Source organism: Hemitrygon akajei, chromosome 4 (assembly GCF_048418815.1).
Source record: "Hemitrygon akajei chromosome 4, sHemAka1.3, whole genome shotgun sequence".
In the NCBI taxonomy this organism is placed as follows: domain Eukaryota; kingdom Metazoa; phylum Chordata; class Chondrichthyes; order Myliobatiformes; family Dasyatidae; genus Hemitrygon; species Hemitrygon akajei.
This window is the reverse complement of record NC_133127.1, coordinates 11609579-11628582: the sequence shown is the minus strand read 5'-3', so window position 1 is coordinate 11628582 and position 19004 is coordinate 11609579. Positions and strand designations below refer to the sequence as shown.

The 19004-nt window shown below is 45.5% G+C and overlaps 1 protein-coding gene across 4 annotated transcripts in view; it reads left to right on the top strand.

Moving 5' to 3' along the window:
- Positions 1-18381, top strand: part of nagk (N-acetylglucosamine kinase) — a 39177-nt gene extending 20796 nt beyond the window's left edge. For 3 of the 4 annotated variants that reach the window (XM_073042084.1, XM_073042083.1, XM_073042085.1), the window contains 7 exons: positions 1202-1343; positions 3388-3498; positions 6159-6271; positions 7263-7350; positions 10859-10956; positions 11883-11961; positions 16760-18381. In XM_073042084.1, coding sequence (XP_072898185.1) covers positions 1202-1343; positions 3388-3498; positions 6159-6271; positions 7263-7350; positions 10859-10956; positions 11883-11961; positions 16760-16956 — 828 coding nt within the window. In that variant the 3' untranslated portion in view covers positions 16957-18381. The remainder of the gene's footprint in view (positions 1-1201; positions 1344-3387; positions 3499-6158; positions 6272-7262; positions 7351-10858; positions 10957-11882; positions 11962-16759) is intronic. The other variant, XM_073042086.1, reaches the window with a different exon arrangement.
- The last annotated feature ends 623 nt before the right edge of the window (positions 18382-19004 follow it).

Here is a 19004-nt window from a genome sequence, read left to right as displayed (position 1 = left end):
TTCCTACAGCTTATTTTGATCCTGTGCAGTGACCCCCCCCCCCCCCCATAACAGACGGTGATGCAGCCAGTTAGAATGCTCTCTGTAGAAATCTGTGAGTGTCTTTGTTGATATAGCAAAATCTTTAAACTCCTAATGAAATGCAGCCACTGTTGTGCCTCCTTTGTAGCTGCTTCGATATGTTGGGCCCAGGATAGATCCTCAGAGATGTTGACACCCAGGAACTTGAAATTGCTCACTCTCTCCACTTCTGATCCTTCGATGAGGACTAGTGTGTGTTCCCTCGTCTTACCCTTTCTGAAGCCCACAATCAGTTCAGTCTCAATGGTGTTGAGTGCAAAGATGTTGCTGCGATACACACAACTAACTAACTAACAGTATAGGCCCTTCTGTGCATCCCTGTACAGTGCAGGGATGTTGTGCCAACCTATTTTTAAATTTATTGACATACACCGTGGAGTAGGCCTATCCAGCCCTTCGAGCAGTGCCGCCCAGCACCCCCCACTTTAATCCTCGCCTAATCTTGGGGCAATTTATAATGACCAATTAACCTACCAACCAGTATGTCTTTGGACTCTGGGAGGAAACCCAGGTGGTCACGGGGAGATTAATCTAACCATGGCCCCCTATTTTTCTATCATCCATGTGCCTGTCTAAGAGTCTCTTAAATGTCCCTGATGTATCTGCCTCTACCACCACCCCTGACAGCACATTCACACACCCACCACCCTCTGTGTAAAGAACTTGCCTCCAACATCCCCCCTATACTTCACTGCAATCACCTTAAAATTATGCCCCCTAGTATTAGCCATTTCCTTCCTGGGCAAAAGGTCTCTGGATGTCTACTCAATCTACGCCTCTTATCGTCTTGTACACCTCTGTCAAGTAGCTTCTCATCCCTCTTTGCTCTTAAGCAAAGATTTCCAACCTGGGGCCCATGGACCCCTTGATTAATGGTATCAGTCCATGGCATAAAAATGTTGGGAGCTCCTGATCTGAAGTGATAGCTCACTCAACTTACCCTCTTAAGACATGCTTTTTATTCCAGGCAGCATCCTAGTAAATCTCCTCTACACCCTCTCTAAAGCTTCCATGTCCTTTGCTTTTAGTTCAGTGGGCAATTTCCTCTCCGTTGCACTGATGTGGGTCGTTATTAACCAGTTTCAGCTACCTCTTATTTCAGTGCTTGCTGCTTTCTCAGGGAATGTCGCTGAGCGGTGGGGAGCAGAAAGAAGCCATCAGCAAACTGGTTCAGCTCCTGAGGGACAGGTACCCAAACCTGAGTGAGATGTACTACATCACCACGGATGCGATAGGAGGGATAGCCACTGCCACCAATAGGGGTAAGGCTTAATGGGGTTGCTTATGCGTTTGGTGTCGGGGTCTTCTTCCTTCACCCCGACGCGTATTTCACATTCAGGGAGTCCTCACCCTTCCACTCAAGGGATATGGGGAGAAGGCAGGAACGGGGTACTGATTGTGGATGATCAGCCGTGATCACATTGAATGGCGGTGCTGGCTCAAAGGGCCAAATGGCCTACTCCTGCACCTATTGTCTGTTGTCACTCACAGCACAGATTCTCGAACATGAAGGCGCAGCGCAGGGTTAATCGCAGGATTCTTATTAGCGTTAAGGAACAGGCAGGTCTTCAGGATAAATGTCCATGGATCTGTCGAAGTTGCTGCACAAGTTCACAGTAAATTTATTATCAAAGTACGTATACAGTATGTCACCATATACCACCTTGAGATTAATTTTTTTTGTAGGCACACACAGTAAATCCAAAAAACGCAATAGAATCAATGAAAGACCGCACACCACAGGATAAATGACTATTGTGAAAAACAAAAATAAAATGTGTAAGTTCAAAAAGAGGGAAAAATAATTATCAGAATAAATAAATAAGCAATAAATAATCAAGAACAAGAAGAATTTTTGAAAGGGAGTCCATGAGTTGTGGGAACAGTTCAGTGACAGGGTGAGTGAAGTTATTCTCTCTGTTCAAGAGCTTGCTGGTTGAGGGGTAATAACTGTTCCTGAACCTGGTGGTGTGAGTTCTGAGGCTCCTGTACCACCTTCCTGATGGCAGCAGTGAGTTGAGAGCATGTCCTGGATGGTGGGGGTTCCTGATGATGGATAGAGTGGTTAAGAAGGCATATGAAGGCATACTTCAGTAGTCAGGGGATGGAGTTCAAGAGCTGTGAGGTAATGTTGCAGTGTTATTAAACTCTGATTAGACCTTCACTTAGAATATTGTGTTAAGTTCTGGTTGCCTCCTTACAGGAAGGGTGTGGAAGCTTTAAAGAGCGTGCAGAGGAGAGTCTGGGTTACAGAGCATGTCTTATGAGGATAGGTTGAGTAAGCTAGAGATTTTCTCTTAGGAGTGAAGGTGACTTGCTAGAGATGTATAAGATGATAAAAATCATAGAAAGGTTAGACTTTTTCCCAGAGTGGAAATAGTTAATGCAATTGGAGGAAAATATAGGTGGGATATCGGGATAGATAATTTTACACGGAGAAGATATTAGGGAGAAGATGCAAACTCCACATGGACAGCACACAATGTCAGTATTGAGCCGGGGTCTCTATTGCTGAAAGACCAGCTACACCCCTGCCACCTCCTACTCCTAATAACTCACTCAAGATGGACTGGCGTCATGTCTGTGCTGGAATTGTAGAGCAGATTCGTTGGGCCAAATGCCCTAGGTCAGCTTCTACGCCTCATGGTTTTGTGGATTTCCTGCTGGCTTCTGTGGAGAAACCGCAGGGCTGGGTGCTGGCAGTCAGCCCCAGTCTCTACGTCGGGAAGCTCTTTAGACCACACAACATAGGAGCAAAATTAGGCCTTTTGGTCCCTCAAGTCTGCTCCGCTGCTCCATCATGGCTGATTTATTATCTGTCTCAACCCCATTCTCCTGGCTTCTCCCCGTAACCTTTGACACCCTGATTAATCGAGAAGTTAGCAACCTCTGCTTTAAATATATCCAATCACTTGGCCTCCAGAGCCATCAGTGGCAATAAATTCCACAGTTTCTCAGCTCTCTGGCTAAAGAAATTCTTTCTCATCTCGTTCTAAAGGTACGTCATTTTATTCTGAGGCTGTACCCTCTAGACCTAGACTCACCCTCTGTAGGAAACATTCTCTCCACCACCACTCTATCTAGGCCTTTCAATATTCAATAAGTTTCAGTAAAATCTAACCTGATACTTCTAAACTCCAGTGGAGTTCAGGTCCACAGCCTGAACTTTCCCGTTATCTCTCTTGACGTCCTTCCTACCTAGCGCTGTACTCTCCTGTTGTCCTTTCGGTGCTGACCAGTTTGCAAGGTGCGCTCTTCGAACTAAACAACCCCGTCTTAGTCAAGTCTTGTCATCTTTGCTCCCAGGCGGAATCGTGCTGATCTCGGGAACGGGCTCCAACTGCAAGCTCGTCAATCCTGACGGGTCTGAGATCGGCTGTGGAGGCTGGGGTCACATGCTGGGAGACGAGGGATCCGGTGAGTGGGGTAGAAAATTGGGAGTACTCGTGAGCGGGCCAGGCTTCCGTGGATCTTAGTACTTTTGTTTCTGACTTCTTGGCTGCTTTGATTCTTTCTGGAGAGTTTGCAATTCTGGACTCATCCAGAGTGGGTTTGAAGTAAATTTTTATCAGACTATGTATACCATATACAACCTTGCAGCCACAGGAAAATAAAGAAGTACAATAGAATCCATGAAAAAAGGTAGAGTCCCTGAGAGTGTGTCTACAGGCCGAAGGGTTTCAGCCCGGATGTCAACCGTAATTTTTTCCATAGATGCTGCCTAGCCTGCTGAGTTCCTCCAGTGTTTTGTCTGTGTTGCTGCAGGTTATATAGTCAGTTCAGCACAGAGATGAGGGAAGCCTGCTGGTTGTAGGAAGACAACCGTTCATGAACCTGGTGGTGTGGGACCCAAGACTCCTGCACCTCCTGCCCCGTGGCAGTAGCGAGAAGAGAGGGAGCCAGGTCAAACGCAGGCGGACAGGAGGACTCAGGAGGGGGATTTTGGCTGTCACGGAGCAGTGGGGCTGATCACCAGATCATTTTCTGCTCTTGGGCCTCGACATTTTCATCTGGCTTGAAGCCTGCCCCAGCAATGGCCGACCTTTGTCCGCTTCAAGGTGCTGTGCCTGCATTCCTGAGAGTAAGGATTCAAAGTGTCATTGCTGTGACTAGGAACTGAACCAGGGATGTTTAGGTCTGGAGTGTCACGATCTCCCAACTGATCTATTTCAGCATCTCAGAACAACATCAGATGCATAGGAAGAATGTCAGAAAGCATTTTCTAAGCTGTGAATTTCATATCATTTGAAAAGCACTGACCAAGAGTTATAAGTTTGATTCCTGGTTTAGGGGCTTTTCTGTGAAGAGTGATTGAAGCTTTACCTACAAGCCCCATTATAGAATGCTTATAGAAAGGAATGGGGCCATTCGGCCCATTGTTTCCATGTCTGCTCTGTGACCGTGTAACTTCCTGGGGTTCTGAGGAATGAAAAGTGGTTCAGAAGAATCGATTTGCTTTTCAAAAAAAGAAAGGAAAAATGTTCCAAAAAAAAAAAAGAATCATTAAAAAATTTAGAAGAACCGGTTGGGACAGGGGTTCCCAACATTTTTTTATGTCATGGACCAATACCAGTAATCGAGGGGTCTGGGAACCCCAGGTTGGGAATCCCTGCCTTAGGAGAAAATCATACTTCACACGGGTTTATGGACTGTTCGGAAATCTGATGGTGGAAGGGAAGAAGCTGTTTTTAGGATAGAGAAGAGTACAGCACACTACAGGTCCTTTGTAAGTACAGTGGATTCCAGCTAATTGGGACACATCAGGACCAGTATATTTTGGTCCAATTAAGCGACTACCCCAATTAACCCATGTTTCATGGAAATAGTTAAAAATGTATTAAAAAAAGACAAACTGCTGTTTAATTGAGTGATAAGTTATATTTTAATGAAATACTGAACAAATTAGAACATTACCAATGCTGTACTATAAAACTGTACTAGTTCCTAATAGTTATCACCGGAGAAATTCATTTAGTGTATGTTGCTGTGTTCTTTTGATTAAGTGTAAATGAACAAAATCAGTACAGACACCTAGCGTAGATAATTGGCTACCTTTGGTACAGTGCCTTCAAGAATCCCAACCTCCAAAGCTTCATTTTCATTGTAACATTCAAGGTAATTGTCGATACCTTCAAATTCTTCGCAGTTCCTCACACAAAACGCTGGAGGAACTCAGCAGACCAGACAGCGTCTATGGAAAAGAGTAAACAGTCAACATCTTGGCCCGAATTGCTGACTGTACTTTTTTTCCATAGATGCTGCCTGGCCTGCTGAGTTCCTCCAGCGTTTTGTGTGTGTTGCTTGGATTTCCAGCATCTGCAGATTTTCTCTCCTTCGCTGTTCCTAACTTGTTGAAGTAGTGAAACTGTTTCATTTCTACTCCCGCTGTTTGTGGCATCTCCAAGCCTGAATGCAGGAAACCACAGTGAACGGCACCGTTCTGAACTATCTTACTGTTTATTAGAAGTGCAAAAAGTGAACAAAGGTAGCGAGGTAGGGTCTGTTCAGAAATCTGACGGCCAAGGGGAAGAAACTGTTCCTGAGATGTTGGGTCTTCAGGCTCCCATACCACCACCTTGACGGCAGCAGTGGGAAGAGGGTATGTCCTGGATGATGGGGGTCCTTAATGATCGAAACTTCCTTTTTGAGGCATCGCCTTTTGAAGGTGTCCTCGATGCTCAACAATCCCTTTGTCCTCTCTGTCCCTCTTTCTTAGTAAAGTTAAACTGCACTTCCAAATGAGGTCTATTATCACTGGCATGTGTTGTGAAATTTGTTGTTTTCTAGCAGTGAAACTTGTGACAACAGTACAGTGCAATATATTACTATAAGTCATAATAAGAAATATAAATAAGCAAAAAGAGAGCCAAATAGTGAGGTGGTGTTTATGAACCGTTGAGAAATCTGTTGGTGGAGGAGAAGAAGCTTGTTGAGTGTGCGTCTTCTGTACTTCCTGCTCCCTGGTTGTGGTAATGTGACGAGGGCATGCCCTGGGCGGTTGGGGTCCTTGGAGGAATGAGGTTTGGATGGTGGTGGATGGACCAGCCTCAGTAAAACCCTCTGTTATCTCCTTGCAGCTTATTGGATATCCCACTTGGCTATCAAGACTGTGTTTGACGTCACAGATAACTTCAAGCACGCACCCTATGACATCTCGCTGGTACAGAAGGCCATGTACAATTACTTCCAGGTCAGAAGTGCCGGTTTGTGAATTCTTTCATGAAGGAATATTTAGAGAAACAAGGCAGAACAGGCCCTTCTGTCCTAACGAGCCGTGCTGCCCAGCAACCCCCCCCCCCCCCGCCCATTTGACCCTATCCTAATCACAGGACAATTTACAATGGCCAATTAGCCTACTAACCTGTACACCGTTGGATTGCGGGAGGAAACCGAAGCACCAGGACAGTTGTGGGGAAAACATGCAAGTTCCTTGAAGATAGCACCAGAACTGAACTTTGAACTGTAATGATATCATGCTAACCCGCCACACTCCCATGGTGCCCATAGAATGCCATTTGGTGCTCTGTCTTTCTACACTCCATGCTATTAGAAAGAATAGGAAAAGACAGATTGCAAATAAAGATTTAGGAGGTTAAAGCAAAAGTTTATTATCAAAGTATGTGCACGCTCAGTGGAATCTAGTGTGGTCTTCTGCTGTAGCCCATTCATCTAAGTTTTGACGTGTTGTGTAGCCAGAGATGCTCTTCTGCACACCACTGTTGTAACACATGGTTGAGTTACTGTCAGCTTGAACCAGTCTGGCCAATCTCCTCTGACCCCTCTCATTAACGAGGTATTTTTGCCCACAGAACTGCCGTTCACCTGATGTTTTTTTTGTTTCTTTGCACCATTCTCTGTAAACTCCAGAGCCATTCATCAGAACTGGAACAGTGAGAAAGCAAGTGTGTTTTATTGGTAGCGTTAGAGGAATAGAAGAGAGAAATCTCACAGTAGAGCACGGTGGAGCGCACCTCCCAGTAGGTGACAGAGACTGAAATCCTCCTCATATTTGGAAAAGGGAGCACATGATGCTTTAGTGACGATATCTGAGGCACAGTAGATGCAGCTGTCTTCAACATAGAACTGGATTTTGTGTTAGCCCAAGCAGAGAGATAGAGCCTTGGCTCCTGTGAAAGACGACAGATCTGGCCCTCAAACTCTCCTCTCTCCAAAATATGCAGATATCCAATCGGATGGACCTCCTTACTCACTTCTATCGGAGCTTTGAGAAATCTAAAATTGCTGGACTTTGTCAAGTATTAGCCAAAGGTAAAATCGCCTGAGGGCGTAATCTTCTTCTCTGGATTGTTGGTTGCTGGGTTGCGGGAACATTGCTTCTCTTTCTGCCCAGCTAAACGCCTTCAAATTGACAGCATCTCCTCTTCCCAGACTCATTACCGAATTCCATCTTAACCTAGCTTCTCGTACGGCTCATTAACGCACAGCCCCTCAAATGTAGCATACTGAAAACATCCAGATCCCTCTCACTTTCTCCTGACACAACATCACTTCTTCCACAACCGAGATCCATAGCTAAAGGAGATTGTGTGGCTTAGTCAGACATGAGATTGTGTGGATGTGAAAGAGACTCCTGGACGGTGTCTGGGTCAGGGATGTCTCAGGTCAGGTCCACAGCATAAGCAGCCGGAAGTTCTGGTGCATATTGAAGAGAGCATAGAAGAAGTTGTGTAGAAAGCTGTAAAGCGGGACCTCAGGGGTAGTAATCTCTGGATTGCTGGCTGTGCCATGCACCAGTGAAGGTAAGAATAAGATGATTAGGCAGATAAATGCGGGGCGGAGGAATTGGTGCAAGGGGTAATGTTTCAGATTTCTGGATCATTGGGATCTCTTCTGCGGACGGAATGATCTGTATAAAAAGGACAGGTTACACCTGAACCCAAGGAGGACTAATATCCTTGGGGGGGGGGCAGGTTTGCTAGAGCTGTTGAGAAGAGTTTAAACTTATTTGGCAGGGAGATGGGAACCAGAGTAATCAGGGTGAGGATGGGGCAGTTGGTATACAAGTAGATGCAGTGCGTTGTGAGGAAGGACAGGCAGGTGGTCGGACAAAATTGCAGTCAGTGGGATGAGGTCAACTTCACATGGTCACTCAGAAAGGTGTAAAAGATAGGATCACTTTTCAGAGAAGATAGGAGGAGTTCCCCACAATGTTCTGGGTATGTGTCACCAACCAACATCAGGATAGTTCAGATTATCTAGTTGTATCGCATTGCTACTTGTGGAATCTTGTTGTACACAGCTTAGCTGACTTGTTTCCATATGATAACATTGAAGAGTAGTTTGAAAAGTCCTTTATTTGTTCCAAACTTTGGGACATTCTTTGGGACGTGTCCTGGGTGACGGGGATCCTTAATGATGGACGCCGCCTTTCTGAGGCATCGCTCCCTGAAGTTGTCCTGGATACTATGGAGGCTTGTGCCCATGATGGGGCTGAGTGAGTTTACAACTTTCTGTCCTGTGCAGTGGCCCCCTCCATACCAGGTGGTGATGCAGCCAGTTAGAATGCTCTCCACGGTCCATCTGTAGAAATCTGTCAGTGTCTTTGGTGATATATCAAGTCTCCTCAAACTCCTAATGAAATATAGCCACAGTCATTCCTTCTGGCAGCTTCATATTGACATATTCATGTGATTGTCTAACAGTCACGATCATATCTACTTCTACCACCCACCTCTGGCAGCCCAGTCTTGCCTATCATTTCCACTCTGTAATAGAAAACAACTTGCCTGTAAAATATCCCCTTCAAACTTTGTCTCTTCTCACCTTAAAGCTATGCCCTCTAGTATTTGATATTTTTACCTTGGGTACAAGATTCTGACTCTCTGCCAGCCTCGTAATTTGTTGTCGTTATGTGTTTAAAATATGCCTCATTATTTTATCAACATCTATCAGGTCCCCCCATCAGCCTCCAAACGCTCCAGTGAAATCAAACCAAGTTTGTCCAATCTCTCCTTACAGTGAACACTGTTCCCTCTCAGCTGCGTGTGTGTACGGCCGCGCGGTAACAAACGCTCCCGCGCACATCACCTTTGCTGCTGTGTGGCTGCAATAAAGACAGACGAGAAGAAGTTTACGAAACGTGAAATATTTCCTTTGTTCTACTGTATTTCGTTATACCCTTTAATTAACAAATAAAAATTTTTAACAGAGGAATTTTCCAAAGATTCAATGTACATTTATTATTAAAGTATCTATACAGAATACAACTCAGATTTGGCCTCCCATAGCAGCCACAAAACAAAGATTTAACACCATGGAACCCATTCAAGAAAACATCAAACACCCAACGCATGAAAAACAGAACAAATTGCACAAATGGCAAAATTATATTTTCAATTTTTATTCTAATTATTCATAGCATACATATTGCAAACAAAACATTCAAAATGCTGCGCAGTTTTTAGGCTGTGTAAAAAAAAAAAAATTCCTGTTTAGAACAACGGTTGGTCCACGCAGCTTTCAAAAGAAATTAGAGGGAACTGTTCTGCACCCTCTCCAGAGCCTCTACATCCTTCATGTGACCAGATCCATGATTGATAAATGGTACAGTAAGCTTTTGAATGGTCTGGTATGACGATTAGATTGTGTAGGAACATAAGCTGCAGAGAGCAGTGGACTTGGGCACCTCCCTCCCAACTTTTGACAGCATCTCTGAGACGCTGCCTCAAGAATGTCACATTGAGCTGGATAGCACAGAAACAGATCCTTCCAACCAACTGGTCTGTGGTGAGCAAGGTTGTCCCATTTGTCAGTGTTGGGTCCACAGCTTTCTGAACAATTCCTGTCCATGTACAAGAGATTCTGCAGATGCTAGAAATCCAGAGTAACACGTACAAAATGCTGGAGGAGCTCAGCAGGTCAGGCAGAATCGATGGGAATGAATAAACAGTCAACTTTTTGGTTTGAGACCCTTCTTCATGGCTGGAAAGGAAGGGGGAAGACAGCAGAATAAAATGGTGGGGGGAGAGGAAGGAGGATAGCTGGAAGGTGATAGGTGAAGCCATGTGAGTAGGAAAGGTTAAAGGGCTGGAGACGAAGGAATCTGATAGGAAAGGAGCGTAGACCATAGGAGAAAGGGAAGGAGGAGGGGACTCGGGGAAATGATAGGCAGGTGAAAAGAGGTAAAAGGCAGAGTGGGGAATAGAAGAAGAGGGGAGGGGGAGGGAAAAAATATTACTGGAAGGAGATATCGATATTCATGTCATCAGGTTGGAGGCTACCCAGTTGGAATATAAGATGTACCTCCTCCACCTTGAGGGTGGTCTCATGCAGCATCTGTCGTCAAAGATCCCCACCATCCAGGCCAGGCCATCTTCTCACAGCTGCCACTGGGCAGGAGGTGCAGAAGCCTGAAGTCCCACACCACCAGGTTCAGGAACAGCTACTTCCCTTCCACCGTTTGGTTCTTGAACCAGTCGGGACAACCCTGATCACTACCTCAGTACAACAGCACTATGACCATATGTGTTCTTTCTTGTATAATTTTATTCTTCTTGTGAAAGTTGTGTCTCTGCTGCTGCTACAAGTATTCATTGCATCTGTGAATGTACTTGGGCATCTCACGATGAACTTGACATCAACTGTTTAAACCAGGGGCTCTGAACCTTTTTTATGGCTTGAACCAAAGGGTCTGTGGGTGAACCCCAGTTTTAGGCCATCTTAGTAGCTGGAGATCCTTCAGGAGATTTGATCCTGATGGTGGTGGGAGAGAAGAGGACAACAATTAAAACTGTTGTTTTTTAAACATTGATTTCAGTGGCAAAAGATGGAGATGCGTTGAGCTGCAGTGTGTTCAGAAGAGCAGGACAGGAATTAGCTCAGCACGTCGTGGCTGTGATACCGGCTGCAGACAAGGTAAAATAAAATCGAACATTGCATGGATTTGTGCTCGGATAACTCCTGAAATCAGACGTTTTTATTGTCAAGAACAAAATAAAGTAGATGGGTATTCTTGAGGGACGTACACAAAATGCTGGAGGAACTAATCAGGTCAGGTAGTGTCTATGCAGAGGAATAAATGCACTGAGATCCATGTGATTTTTCAACATATTTTAGATTTTATTTATTAATTGAAGGGTAAATTGAAATATAGTACAATGGAAAACTTCCACATTTTGTAAACTTCTTCTCATATGTCTTTATTCCAGCTGAGTAGCAAAAAAGGCTGTGTGCGCGGGAGCATTTCAGTCACTGCGCGGCCGTGCACCCGCACAGCTGAGCGGGAACAGTGGTGACAACATTCAAAACACGGTTGGACAAGTAGATGGATCAGAAGGGGTATGGGCTAGACACAGAGAATTAACTGGTCAGATGGGCCAAAGGGCCTGTTTCTGTGCTGTTTAACTCTGTGAGTGAGTTGGGTGGTAACTGGAGGGACCGGTTGTTACTGATGCTTCACTGCCTGAGCTGGGTGACAAGTGTTAGTGCCGACTCCAGATTACAGGCAAGATTAGAGGCCTAGATGGAGTGGACATAGAGAGGATGTTTAGGACCCAGGAGAGAAGGACATCGCCTTTGAACAGAGATGAGAAGGAATTTCTTAACCAGAGGTTAGTCAATCTGTGGAATTCATTGCCACAGAAGGCTGTGGAGGCCAAACCATTGGATATATTTAAAGCGGAGCTTTTGGGTAGAAGCCAGGAAAATGAGGTTGAGAGGGAAAATAAGTCAGCCAAGATTGAATGGTGCAGCAGACATGATGGGCTGAATGGCCTGGTTCTGCTCCTTTGTGTTATGGACTTACAGGGTTTAGGCTTAATTGAGGTTTTTCCCTGTTCCAGATACTTTTTGAGGGGGAGCTTGGTCTACCGATAGTCTGCGTGGGATCTGTTTGGAACAGCTGGGACCTGCTCAAAGATGGTAAGTTCTTGGGATGGGGAGGGAGAGGAGAGTTATGAAGAGCGCTCTCAGAACACTGCCTTGGGAATCAATCCCTCTTTGGAATTGGACTTACTAACCCATGTACCTTTTGGAATATTCCAAAGACATATGGGTTAGTAAGACCAATTCCAAACGGGGGTCATGGGGAGAACGTACAATATGGACAGTAGCGGAAATTGAACTCGAATCACTGACGCTGTAAAGTCTGATGCTACCGTACCAAGGCTGTATATGAAGTGCTGCTCCTTGGCAGTAGAGGTGGTTATGGACAGACCTGTCGCTGTGGGAATGGGAAGGGGTCGGGGTCTCAGTAGCAGTGGTCTCCTGATGGATGGCCATTTTAGGCGTAGTGGTTAGTGTAATGCTTTACAGTGCCCGTTGTGAGATCTGGATTCAATTCCGCCGCAGTCTGTGAGGTGCATATTCTCCCCGTAAACACGTGGGTTTCCTCTGGCGCTCCAGTTTACTCCCACATTCCAAAAACGCACAGGTTAGGGTAATTACATTGTGGACATACTTACAAGCTGCTCTGGCAACAGATCCAGTCCATTGAGTCTGCTCCACCTTTTCAACACGTCTGGTCCATTTTATCTCCCAGCTCCAATCTCCCTGTGTCCCTTCATGCCCTGACCAATCTAGAATCTGTCAGGCTCTGCTGTAAGTATACATAAAGACTTGGCCTCCTCAAGTGCCTGTGGCCAAGTATTTCACAGACTCCCCACTCTCTGGCTAAAGAAAATCCTCCTCATCTCTGTTCTAAAAGGATGCCCTTCTATTCTGAGGCTGTATCCTCTGGTCCTGGATTTTCCCACCATAGGAAACATCCTCTCCACCTCCACTCTATCAAGGCCTTTCACCCCTAGGTTTCAATGAGGTCACCCCTCATTCTTCTGAATTCCAGTGAATACAGGCCCAGAGCCATCAAACACTTCATATGACAAGCTGTTTAATACTGGAATCATTTTCATAATCCTCCTTGGAACCCTCTCCAGTATCAGCACATAAGGATCTTAAATCTGCTCATAATACTCCAAGTGAGGCCTTACCAGTGCTTTTTAAGGACTCAATATTACATCCTTGCTTTTATATTCTAGTCCTTTAGAATGAATGTTAAAATTCTGTAGGAATAAATGCCTTCTTTACCACTGACTCAACCTGCAAATTAACCTTTAGGGAATCCTGTACAAGGACTCCCAAGTCCCTTTGCACCTCAGATTTTTGAATTTTCTCTCCATTTAGAAAATAGTCAACCCTTCTTTTACCAAAGTGCATGACCAAACACTTCCCAACACTATATTTCAACTGCCATTTCTTTGCCCTTTCACTTAATCTCTACTTCTCTACTTCCTCAAAACTACCTGTCCTCCACCTATCTTCATATCGGTTGTAAACTTTGCAACAAAACCATCAATTCCATCATCCAAATCACTGATGTACAACATAGAAAGAATCAGTCCCAACACAGACTCCTGTGGAACGCTACAAGTCTCCAGCAGCCAATAAGAAAAGGTTCCCTTTATTCCCTCTCTTCTCCTCCTGCCATTCAGCCACTGCTTTATCTATGCTGGTCTCCTTCCTGTAATACCATGGACTCTTAACTTGTTAAGCAGCCTCATGTGTGGCACCTTGTCAAAGGCCTTCTGTAAATCCAAGTACACAACATCAATTAATTCTCCTTTGTCTACTTGTTATTTCTTCAAAGAATTCCAACAGATTTGTTAGGCAAGATTTTCCTTAAGGAAACCATGCTAACTATGGCCTACTTTATGACGTGCCTCCAAGTACCCCGAAATCACATCCTTAAGAATCGACTCTTTCATCTTCCCAAACACTCTTCATCTTCTCAGCCACTGAGGTCAGACTAACTGGCCTCTGGGTTCCTTTCTTCTGCCTCTCTCTCTTATTGAAGAGTGGTGTGACATTTGCAATTTTCCAGTCTTCCTGAACCATTTCAGAATCCAGTGATTCTTGAAAGATCACTACTAATGCCTCCACAATCTCCTCAGCCAGCTCTTTCAGAACCCTGGGGTGTAGACAATCTAGTGCAGGTGACCTATCTTCAGACCTTTCAGATTCCCAAGAACCTTCTCCCTGGTGATGGTAACTTCATGTTCCCTGACACCTGGAATTTCCACCACACTGCTAGTGTCTTACACAGTGAAGACTGATGCAAAATACTTCTTCAGTTCATCAGCCATTTCCATGCTCCTTTACTACTGTACGTTTCCAGCATCATTTTCCAGTGGGCCAATATCCACTCTCACCTCTCTTTTACACTTAATGTATCTGAAGAAACTTTTGGTATCCTCTTTAATATTACTTCTAGCTTACTTTAGTATTCCATTTTTTTCTTTCTGAAATTTTTAGTTGCCTTCAGTTGGTTTTTAAAAGCTTCCGAATCCTCTAACTTCACACTAATTTTTGCTCTATTATATGCCCGCTCTTTGACTTTTATATTGGCTTTGTCTTCTCTTGTTAGCCATGGTTATGTCATTTTGCCTTGAGAAAACATCTTCCTCTTCCTTTCAAATTGCTTCCAGAAATTCCAGCCGTTGTTGTTCTGCCATCATCCCTGCCAGTGTTCTTTTGCAATCAATTTTGGCCTACTCTCTTCTCATGCCTCTGTAATTCCCTTTACTCCAGTGTAATACTGATACATCTGACTTTAGCCTCTCCTTCTCAAATTTCAGGATGAATTTGATCATATTATGACCTCTTACTCCTAAGGGTTCTTTTACCTTAAACTCTCTGATCAATTCTGATTCATTGTGCAACATCCAATCCAGAACAGCTGATCCCCTAGTGGGCTCAACCGTGAGCCGTTCTAAAAAACAGTCTTGTAGGCATTCTAGAAATTCCCTTTCCTGGTATCCAGCACCAACCTGATATTCCCAATCTACCTGCGTATTGAAATCCCCAATGACTATTGTAACATTCCCTTTTGGCATGCATTTTCTGTCTCCCGTTGTAATTTGCAGACTGCATCCTTAACACTGTTCAGGGGTCTGTATATAACTCCCATCAGGGTCTTCTTACCCTTATCTCTACCCACAATGATTCAACACCTCTTTCTAATGATTTGATTTCATTTTCTTACCAACAGAACCACACCACCCCCTCTGCCTACCTGCCTGTCCTTTTGGACATTAAGCTCCCACTATAATCTTTCAGGATTGATTCAGTGATGCCCACAATGCCATACATGCCAATCTGTAACCGTGCTTCTGGTTCATCTACCTTATTCTGCACACTGCACACATTCAAATATAACGTCTTCAGTCCTGTATTCACCCTTTTTGATTTTGTCCGTCTTTTACATTGCAGCTTATCCTGTTGACTGCAGTTTTGCCCTAACAACAGCCTCTCCCCATTACACATTGCTTCTGTTTGTAAACCAGCTACCTCATCTTCAGCACTATCACTCTGCCAAATTAGTTTAAACCCTCTCAAGCAACTCTGGCAGCCCCGACCGAAAGGATATTGGTTCCCCTTGGGTTCAGGTGTAGCCCGTCCCTTTTGTACAAGTTGTATCTTCCCCAGAACAGATCCCAATGATCCCTAAATTTGAACCCTTGCCCTCTACACCAGTTAGTCAGCCACACATTCACCTGCCAAGCCATCCTATTCTTACCCTCACTAGCCGGCTGGTGGCATAGTGGCATCAGCGCCGGACTTCAGAGCAAAGGCTCCCGAGTTCGAATCCAGCCGGCTCCCTTGCCCACTTTCCATCCATGCTGGGTTGAGCATCGAGCTAGCAACTCGGCCTCGTAAAAATAAGAAAGTCCCAATGACTCCAGTCAGAGTTAGGGGCATTCTTCTTCAACTTCTTTACCCTCACTGGCTCATGGCACAGGCAGCAATCCAGTGATTAATATCCTGGGGGTTCTGTTTCTCAGCTTTCTAAAATCTCTCTCCCTATGTTTTCTACCGATGTCATTGGTGCAAATATGTACCAAGACTTCTGGCAGCTCACCTTTGACCTTGAGAACACCATGGACCCAGTCTGAGACATCCCTGATCCTGGCATCTGGGAGGCAAGATACCACCTGGGTGTCTCTATTGTGCCCACAGAATCTCATCTGTTTCTCTGACTGTGGAATCTCCTATCAACTCTGCAGTCCTCTTCACCTCTCTGCTCTTCTGAGCCTCAGCACTAAACTCAATGCCAGAGACCTGGTCACTGTGGCTCCCCTGGTAGGTCATTCCCCCGCAACTGTGTGTAAAGTTATATAAATTCCCTTCCTTCCCCTGATAGTCACCCAGTTTACTTGTCTCCTGCAACCTAAGGGTAACTACCTCCCTGTAGCTCCTATCTGTTACCTCCTCATTCTCCCGAATGAGTCGAAGGTCACCAAGCTACATCTCCATTTCCTTAACGCGTTCTCCCAGGAGCTGCAGCTTGGTGCACCCAATGCGGATGTGTTCATCCGGGAGACCGGAGATCTCCCAACTTCCCACATCCCACACAGAGTACAAAACACTATTCTCACTACGCTACTCTGCCCTAAAGGATGAGGGTTGAACAAGTAAGAACAGAGAGAGAAACTCACCAGATACTTTACCTCACCTAAGCCTGGTGAGTCAAATCCGCTCCAAACACTGGCACACTCAACTGACCATCTCGAACGGTGTTGGTTGTTGGTGCAAAGTGACACCTTTCACTGTATGCTTCGCTGTACATGTGACAAGATAAAGCAAATATTTATCTTTCCATCTTTAGCTCTGCTTCCTTGCATCCGTTGCTGCAGAACCGAAGTCCTTTCTGTTTTCTCCTCAGGGTTTCTCGAGGTGCTGGCGGAAGCGAGGCAGAAGCCGGAGGGGAGACTGCTGTCCAAGTTCTCCCTGATGAAGCTGAAGCAGCCATCGGCGGTTGGAGCGGCCAGTCTTGGCGCCAAGCAAACTGGTTACGATTTACCAGTGCGGTACACCAATAATGTGACAGTCTTCTACACGCACTGCTACCAACCCCAGTGAACCTGCCGTCGTGGGGGCACAGGGGTCATGTGGCCTTGACCAGGGAGCCTGCTTAATCAGAGATGTAAATATGACGTAATTACGGACACTCAGTGATTCCTTTCCATGCCCGTACTTTGGATGTTTACCAACCAAAAATTTAATTGCAAACTGATCAATCACGTCCTTATCAGTTACACAGTCCTGGAAAACAATATCATTCACTTTCTGCCCCACTCTCAGGGCAACACTTAAACAGGGGTGGGAATTAATGCGCACAAGTTTCAGTCCTGCACAACTGCGATCTGATCTTCAGGTACCAGGCGAGGGGGTCAGCATCAGATGAGAGGTGTGGGGGGATCACCTTTAGGTGACAGGCATGTGGGGGGGTGAGGTCACCATTAGGCACTGGCTGCGCGGGGTTACTATTAAGTGCCGAACCAGGTGTGGGAAGGGGAGGTGAATGGGCCACCATTCACACCCACAACCCATGTACTGTCTTGGTCTGTATGAAGGTGTGGCAAGTGGTGGGAGATGTGTTTGTGGAGCGTTTTCCATCTTTTGCACTTTGTCTGTGTTTTCTGATTGGTAGAAAGAGGCCATTTGGTCCTTCAAGCCCATGTCAGCTCAGTCTCATTCTTCCCCTTATTTTCTGTCTGTCTCCATTGATCTTCCTGCTATCCCCTAACACGCAAAGTGTATTTTACAGCAGGTGATTAGTCTGCCAACACCCCCTGCCCCGCTCCTCGACTCCCACAATTGCGAGGTGGGAGGGAAGCGGAACACCCAGGGGAAACTCATATGGTCTCCGAGAGAACGTTGACAGCACCTGATGTCGGAATCGAACCTGGAGCTGTGGGGCAGCAGCACCACCCCCTGATGGAGGGTGTCTGAGGGACATGTAACAATTACTGACTGACCCAGTCGGCTCATGGGTCTACAGAATGGGTCAGCGAAAACAAAATAGTGACGTGCACCCTTATAACATTCCTGAAGAGAACTGTGTTTTATTGGTGATTGTCAGAATATATTTGCACTTCCATGATGGATAATGTTGTGAAACATGAAAATGGTTGTCTGTGTTTTCTTTAACTCACTGTTCATTTGTTCGATCTGCAACTAGGCAGAAGGATGGAAGGTGACCGTTAGTGAGAGGGAGGGCCTGTTGAGCTGTCGAAGGGTTAGGAGGGACACTAGTTTTTGATGGTCTACAGAACGTGGTCTCTGGGGTGGGTGGTGGGTTCCCGTTGCTTTCTGTTGGAACAACGGGGGTGGGGGGGAGGGTTGACGCTTTGCTCATGCTTGTGTGTGGGAGGAGGGCTTTGAGGTTCTAATGTTCATTCTTTGGGTTTTTTCCCTCTGTTTCGAGGATATCCGCAAAGAGTAAGGATTGCCAGTTGTATACTGTGTATGTTCTCTTGATATTAAATTGACCCATTGAACTGGTTTCAGTGACCAAAGATAAGTCATTATAATCGTATTGTAGTGGATCACTCACGTCGAGTATGTTGTTCTCTTAATGGAGAATGCCTGTGCATGGCTTTGTTTAACGAGGGGAGTCTGATGCACAGGCAGCCACCACATGGTCCTTGACAGATCAGGGTCAGTCAGGGTCCAGTGGCATGGAATTCACTGCTGCAGCCTTCCTCCACCTTCACTGCCGTTGTGATATGTCATTGTCTTCTGCCAGCTCCACCACTGAGGTCTTGGTTGGATCGCTCTTTCTCTGGAATCTCCCCCTCGACCTTACCACCATGGGTGACCCTACCAGGAGCTAAGCTCCAGACGGCATCACTCTCAGGATCTCAGGAACGGACAAGCCCCTCCATCATGACAAGGTAACGACCCGTGGAGAAGACATATGATATGTCATAGAGCAATGCAGCATAGATACAGTCTCTTCAGCTTAGCCAGGTCATGTCGACCACTGTGCCCACCCAGCTAGTCCCAATTTCCTACACATATCCCTCTAAGCCTCATACCTCCATGAACATTTCCAAATATTGTACCTGTTTCAACCACTTCCTCTGGCAGCTCGTTCCACGTTCTCACCAGACTCGGAATGAAAA